This window comes from Macadamia integrifolia, unplaced genomic scaffold, assembly GCF_013358625.1.
Source record: "Macadamia integrifolia cultivar HAES 741 unplaced genomic scaffold, SCU_Mint_v3 scaffold2164, whole genome shotgun sequence".
Lineage (NCBI taxonomy): Eukaryota > Viridiplantae > Streptophyta > Magnoliopsida > Proteales > Proteaceae > Macadamia > Macadamia integrifolia.
In genome coordinates this window covers 27334-35014 of record NW_024868550.1, presented here as the reverse complement: position 1 = coordinate 35014, position 7681 = coordinate 27334, and the positions used below count along the sequence as shown (strand labels likewise).

At 38.2% G+C, this 7681-nt stretch overlaps 1 protein-coding gene across 1 annotated transcript; it reads right to left on the bottom strand.

The window, feature by feature from the left end:
- Window positions 1-3175: 3175 nt before the first annotated feature.
- LOC122065959 (anoctamin-like protein Os01g0706700) lies at window positions 3176-5699 on the bottom strand (the record flags this gene model as incomplete). Its single annotated transcript, XM_042629788.1, has 8 exons — window positions 3176-3717; window positions 3934-4092; window positions 4511-4618; window positions 4713-4795; window positions 4880-5007; window positions 5150-5220; window positions 5313-5426; window positions 5514-5699. Coding segments are annotated over 8 exons (954 nt in total), but the record flags the coding sequence as incomplete, so codon positions are not given.
- Between the last annotated feature and the right edge of the window lie 1982 nt (window positions 5700-7681).

The window sequence follows — 7681 nt, the reverse complement described above, 5'->3', positions numbered from 1 at the left end:
CAATGTTTTTAAAGGAATCAAAATAGTTAGACATTGTCCTGAGATTTCTCATCAATTTTTCATTGATGATACTTTTATTTTTTGTAAAGCCATTAACGAGGATATCTCAACTATCAAATGCATTTTGGATATGTTCTCTGATCTTTCAAGCCTCACGGTTAACTATGAAAAAAAAAAAACAATTTAGCCTTTAGCACCAATGTGCCTTCATCCCTTAAGTTTTCTCTCTCTAACATTCTTGGGATTAAAGAAATGACTGTTGATTCCACCTATCTCAGTACTACCCTTTTCCACCCTAGAGCCATAGTGATAAGATTTAACCATATTGTGAAGAGGGTTTACAAAAAACTTACTTTATGGAAAGCTAACTTGCTCTCTTTTGTAGGATGAACAGTTTTGGTTCAATCAGCTTCATCATCTATCCCCTCTTACCTGTCTTGCTTTACTTTTCCTAAAGCTATATGCAGGAAATTGGACTCCAAATATCTGCATTTTTGGAATTGTGATAAAGACCAAACTAAGAAATCTCACCTCATTGGAAGGCACAAAGTCTACTTATCCGAGTCCTATGGTGGACTAGGGATCAGAAGTTTGGGAACTCAAAATAAAGCCATCCTTTTGAAACTTGGCTGGCATCTTATAACGAGGAAGATTCCCTTTGAGCACTAACCTTGAAAAGAAAATACTTCTCAAATAGGTCTATATTTTACCATGTTACCTTTAAAAAAGGGGATCTGTCACGTGGAACAACATTGTGTACCTACAAATCTTGTTGCCCACATTGGTGGTGGTTCTTTGGGAAACTAAAAATCCATCCAAAATTTAAACTATTCTTCTAGAGAATCGCTCATGATGGATTACCTACGAAAGACATTGTGAGTAAATGGATTGAGATGGATCAATCTTGTGGCTTGTGCCACAACCAACAAGAATCATTATGGCATATCTTCATCTCTTGTGAATTTACCAAACGATTATGGACGGCCAGCCCATTGAGGCTCATAACTGAATTCATTACTGCATCTTCTTTTCAGTCTCTTATTTTGTACTTTTTTAGTTCTAAGACTATACCTGCTGATTACTTAGATCAAATTTTTTTTTTCCATTTTTATTATTGCATCCTTTGGTCTCTCTAGAACAGGGTCATATTTACCAAGTTAAAGCCGAATCCATACTTGGTCTTAAATCTTGTTTCTGAGTGAGTTTCTTACTCAGGGAAGGCAACCCAAGACCCATTACCTAATATTCAAATCATGAACATATATAATATGTTAATTCCAAGTAATACACCAACCTTATTGATATGTTCACAGTCACCGACCCTAGGAAAAATATTGTTGGATGGGTTGCTTGCATTATAAGCAAAAGTAAATGTGTCTTATTACATGCCAATGATATTATGATAGGACAAGCTTTCGAGGTCAGTGTTGGGGCATTCTTTATGTGTTAAAGCAGGTAATAGATGAAAAATGGAGAATAGGAAGATCTGGAATGACTCGAAGGAGATAGAAGAATTATTGGTTGTGGAGAGCACTAAATTGTAGCCTTGTAACTCAATACCCCTTTTGTTAGATGTCCATACTCTTTTTCTTAAAACCACTTTTTGACCAGGCCTATGCACGATATGGTCCTCACTATGCAAGATTTAGCCACAAGGGCTATGAACAGTAGGTTTTCTATCCACAACATTAACCATGGCATTGATGTTCTATCTTACATTCAATAATTAACAAATTTTTTATTTTCATCCAAAAAAAATCCTCCGCAGCCATGACGTCTAGAGATGCTCCTGCTCTGAGCGACAAAGACATCAGGAGGGAGCTCCCCTCGTCCGCCACTTGTTGGGTGATGCCTTCTTCTCTATGAACAACCCACCACTGCATTGAATGATGAACTTTGCCAGTCTTTAGCCTTCGACCTGACCAGGAGAGAATACACAGTAAAGCCAAACCCTTACCCACTGCAGCCATATAATATTCATCTCTCCTTCCTTGAAAGGAGAGTGATATTCTTCTGTTGGATCCCTATTTTCCTTTAACGGGCATCATCCTTCTTCGACGGTTGTTCATGAAATCACTGATTTCGTTCTGGCACTTTGATAGATGCTTCTCTTTAATGGAGATTAAGATCGAACCAGGGAAAGTCATTGAAGGAACTGGACCCTGACAAACTGAAAATGGAGATCAAGAAATGGGCTAAAGCTGTGGTCCATTATGCTCACCAGTTCAGTGGTCATCTTGGTGGCTCCCGTGGCTGATCAAGTTAAGTTCTCATTTCTCCTCCTCCATAACCACATTTCACAGTTGGATTATTGAATGATCACCAGCAGCGAATGAGCTCCGAGTACTTGTGGGAAATCTTAGAAATGATTTTAAACCTTACACGAAATTGAACTGGGGCTATTGATCATGATCTGTTGGGCTCATATTGATGAATGGAACGGCAGTAAAAGGCTACAAGCAAGGATCATCCTTGTTTCCCTTCTTCTAACAATACAATTCTGCAAGTTATATTATATTTTCCTCTCAAGGGTCCTAGCCTTTTAACAAGGCATTGTATTCCCCTTTCCTATTTAGTGTTTCTTCTTTCCTTTTCTTTTCGTCATTAGATTGCTTGCTTCATTACTACAGATAGTCCCTCCTCACGTCCAGATTCAGGGGAATTAATTCCTGAAAAAGAGTTGCTTCAACATGGGTCCCCTAGACACCAATCCAACAAGGCATTTCCAAGAATGGTATATACCTGTTAAATGTATTCTATAAAGTTATAAAAATCAAGGGTGCTAATTGAATGGAAATCACTAGTGCAAAGAAACATACCTCCTGAGGTCATTGTATTTGGAACTAGTTTGGATAAAGAATATGAGCAATGATTTACCATTGGGCTCCCAATCTTGTGGATTAAAAACTCATTTCTGAGCTGAAAGTAACATGATGTACAGAGTAACATTAACCTTATCAATTTGCAAAATCTTTTATCAACATGCAACCCTATAAAGTACAAGCTGGAAAAGTGCTCTTATCTCATCATAACTACATAGAAACTCAATCGATGGATGATCCATTTAAAGCCCCATCAAATGTGAAATCAGTTTGTTTCGGTTTTCAATATTATTTGAAGCATAAATTCTCCATCGACAATCCAGTCATCCAGAATCACAAGAATCAAGAGCAAATTAAGAGATTGAAAATTAGTTGATTTAGCATTCCATTTTTTGACCTTTGTCTACACCCATTAATGATTTCAATTGTTATGCAGAGGCACAAAGAATTGAATTCCCTCCATATGGTTGCCAAAAGACCAGATCCATAGGAAAACTTGATTCCACTATAACCTAATATGGACCAACATTTTACACTAATCAATCCCTCACAATCACTAAAATCCACACAGCAAAACCAACTAGTTTCAGTCGATTTGTATCTACAACAGACCCGATACATTAGCATTTCAAAATTCCAGATTAGCCCCAATGCAGCTGTATCATAACCCGGCTGAGTCTTGAACAAGTGCCCAGGGCATCAGCTTCTTGACGTGGAAATCAAGATGCCTTTCCATTCATAATGGAAACTGAAACAACAGTTTCTTTGAAGCTTCGTAGAGTCGCACTCCTCACTCTAGTTTCCTCCCAAAGATGCTTCTCAAAAGTTGTTTAGAGCACATTTCCTGTGCTTGTGCTGCATTCTTCACGCGGTTTTGTTTCACCCAAGCAGGTTCCTGCAACAAAAACACACATGCTACATTTGTTACTATTTTCCTGCTCCTTGAGATTTTTGTTTACATGATGCCTTCCTATGTAATATGAAATATCTCCAATACACGTTCAGAGACCAGCTGACATGAACTGGGGAAACAGATTGAGAACAAGATGGACAAAAGTTGATGGGTTGAGCAGCCCCTACACTCAGGACGGTCAAGAGAAGGGCACTTCACCTCTGGCACAAACCGTGAGAATCCAAATTTGATAAGCAGGAGGATGTGCTCGATGATGAGAATAGCTGCTAGTCCTGGCTCGATTCTCCATTTACCCTCAAGATCATACAAGCAAATGAGAAGCCCACAGTTGGTGCAGATTGACATAACTATAAGAAACTGAAGTCCCCACATAATCAATTAGATAGATGTTACAAGTAAGAGAGCACAATGCATGAAAAAAATGCCTAATGAATCTTCAGGAAAGTATCTATTGTGCACATTGGAAATTTCAAATTCTTTTAATGTTCCATTTCAACCAAATACGGCTATCATCTACCACTCTCCAGATCCTTGACTGGAAAAGAGGTGAGGTAGGGGTTGGGTGCGGAGAAGCTGTTTGTGATGCAAAAACTACACTCATTAGGCAGGAAAAGAATATTGCCAGCACACTTGCTCTTTAGATGATATCTAGAACTCAGTAAAATAGAGGTCTGACCGTTTCTTTTACAACATGAAACCCAGCAAGCATGGTAGATCCACAACGCACCTCCAATATTAACTACAAATGTTTCCAACTAGGATTGCATGTCCAAACCTGGAATATATTCAGCCAAGCTCCAATAGTTGCAGCAGGACGAGGAACAGGCCTCCTAAACATGACAAGCAGCTTCAGTGCATCTGCCCTGATCTCCATGATATTGTTCTGTACCACAAGATAAATACTTCAACATAACCATCATAAGAAAATACTGTGGTACCACCATAGATTAAAAATGAAAAATAAAAATTCTACTAACCAAGGCAGCAAAGGAAAATGCAAGGGGGAATGCACTAGCAAACATCATGATCATTCCAAACTGCAATGTCAACTCCAGAAAGTCTGCCATGGATGTCAGATTTCAAATCAGCCAGAGAAATCAGAGATTCCAAACAACCTGAAAGTTTCAAAATTTTGGTCCATTACCATCGAATAAACCATCTTCAATTTCTTCCCCAATGCTGGCAGAGTAAACAGGTTTTAGATACTCTTTTTCTACTCTAGAAGCCAGACGTATCTTCCCTGTTGATGATCCACTCTCGTGTTTTTTCTTGCTTTGTGACATAGGAGACAATCAAATGTGTTCTAGTAATTGATATGTAAGATAAACCCAATAGATTCTCCAATTCCCACAATGGAATCCTATCGCAAACATCAAGGAATGCTAACAAATTGGAAAAGCATTAAGGAGCTTACCGAACAGCTGTATATTTTCTATATTTGTATTTGAGGTATGGAACTGCATTCTCCAATAGATTTTGCAACACCTGTGGAAATGACATCCAATGTCAAAGGTATACTAAGCCAACAAGAGAAAAAAAAATCAGAACACACAAGAAAACTTAGTCGTTTCCTTTACCTGAGAGACAATCAGACGTTGAATCAAGACTTGGCGGAGGGTCATGATGTTGCGGTGCAAAAGGGCATGATAAAACAGACCAATATATGATTGCATAAAATATAGACCAAAAACCTGGGAAGAGGAGGTAAAGTTTCACAATCAGGTACTGCACCCATTAAAAAGACACCCCAAATGAGTCATCCTCATTCATTATGTTACCTTGTAGACCAAGCTATCAGCCCTATATTCAGTGCTTTTGTTATTTTCATATTTAATGAGCTTCACTGAAACCTTGCCCCCAATCTTTGTGAAATACTGAATTGCAAAAAGATACAAAGCCGTAAGCCCAAACCTGAAAGACCAAAAAAAAAGTACATGAATGTCACCATAGAACTTTATGAAAAATCACCCAACAGCATAAACCAAAATAAACAGAAAAATTTCCACTACTGCAAGAAAAGAACAGAACCATTGGTTGCCCCATACAGCCTGATCATAAAAGGTTAAACTAAAGTGGCAATAACGTTTAAATAGAGACTGGTATACACATGTAAACAGAACCAAAACTCCTCGTGAAATTCTTGCATGCATATAACCTCTTACAGTAAAATAGTTCTGATTCACTACAGAGAAACTAGATTAAATCATACAAGTAAAATCAGTGAAAAAATCATATCAACGTGGGTAAGCTTGGGAATAGCATCTGCAAAAATTTCATAATGAAAGCTTATAAAGTACAAAAGCAAATTCTACACCCCTGGAACGACAAGTCAAGCACATAAAAGTACAAAAGGCAGTTCTATATTTATGTAAAAACCATGTCAAAGGAGAATGAAGAAACAGATTGGCTTCTATTAGTTAGAGCATCAAAAGTTATCTGAACATACAGCTAGCTGGTAGGCAAAGTAGAACCCCTCCCCCACCCCCAAAAAAAATTTGACAAAGCATAAAATACCATTAGTGATGAACAATCAAAACCTAAAACCAAAAGTACATCGTAATCAGTGATGATAAAACAAAAGACTGTGTTAGAAGTCATTGACATGAGAGGGAGAGGAGTCGTAAGTCGTAACTTGCTCCTTCATGCAAGTCACAACTCCCTTTCCAAGGGCTGTTTTGGTCTAATCCTTGTGGACTTAGGTAAATTGTTTTTGTTTCCTTTCTTGAGACTTCTATTCCAAGTAGGATTGCTCTAATAGTTCTATATTTGAATGGAGTAGGGCAGTCCCAATCTAATCGATTGTGACTCCGCAGTTGTACCATCATCTCTCTCCTTCTCTTCTCTCTTTACAGACTGAAAGTGCATATCAGGAGGTAATGCCAGAGACAGAAATGGTAGGACCGATCCCAGTATCCAGGAAGAAAATCCATTGTGAAGGAATATGATGTTTAAACATGATAAACATCATATAGAGTAAGATAGCCAGCAGAAAAAGATGCCCCACCCCCCCCCCCCCACAAAAATCATTTCCCTAAGGCTCCGTTTGTTTCAAACTTAAAAAGTTTTACAGGATTTCTTAAAAACCAATAAAGAATTGCATAAGGATTAAGAAAGATTGGAGAATATTTTACTGAAATGCAATACAAGAAGTTGGAAAACAACTTCCATTTTACATTTCAGCATGTTGTTTTCCAAAAAAATAGCAATATCGTTATCACTGAGAGACTTGGCACCCATGGAGGAATCCACTCCCATCATATGGCTGGATTCTGTCCCTCATTCAACCATGTTAAACATGTTTCCTTGTCACTCCCACTAAATCAACTCAGCCTGATCCCAACTAGATGGGATTGGATACATGGATCTTCTTTCTCCAATCAGCTCTATTCAAAGGCATACGTGTTCCTAACCCTAAGCTATGCATGTATTTCCTCACCACTCTTGCCATGACACTAAATCAACTCAGACTTGACAGCCAGAACAAATTGCATAGAGTAGGAAAGTTACGCCATAAGCTGGACATTGTCTGATTGACCGAGTGACCAAATAGAAAAATTGATCTACATTTTAAGATATTTTGACAAAAGAATAGTTTGACTGACCGGGTTATCTGAAGGACGAAAAGAAGTGTTTGGTCTACAGTGTTGGTTGCCTCGGCCTCCGAATCTACATTTTTACTAGATTCATATTTGTTCTATAGAACCTGCCATCAAATCATAGACATGCTGGCCCATCTAGCAGTGGGGACTGTGTGGACCAACAGTTGAACTTAATCAGGATTTTACAATCAGAAAATAACCTGCGTGCATTATAATATCCATTGCAATTGTCAGATCAGTTATGTTAGAATACTTGTCTCAGTTGGAGGTCCATGGACCATACCATGGGATCATGTCATGTACGGCTAAGTAGGAGATGGTTTAGTATATTTTCATTTTCTTGTCTC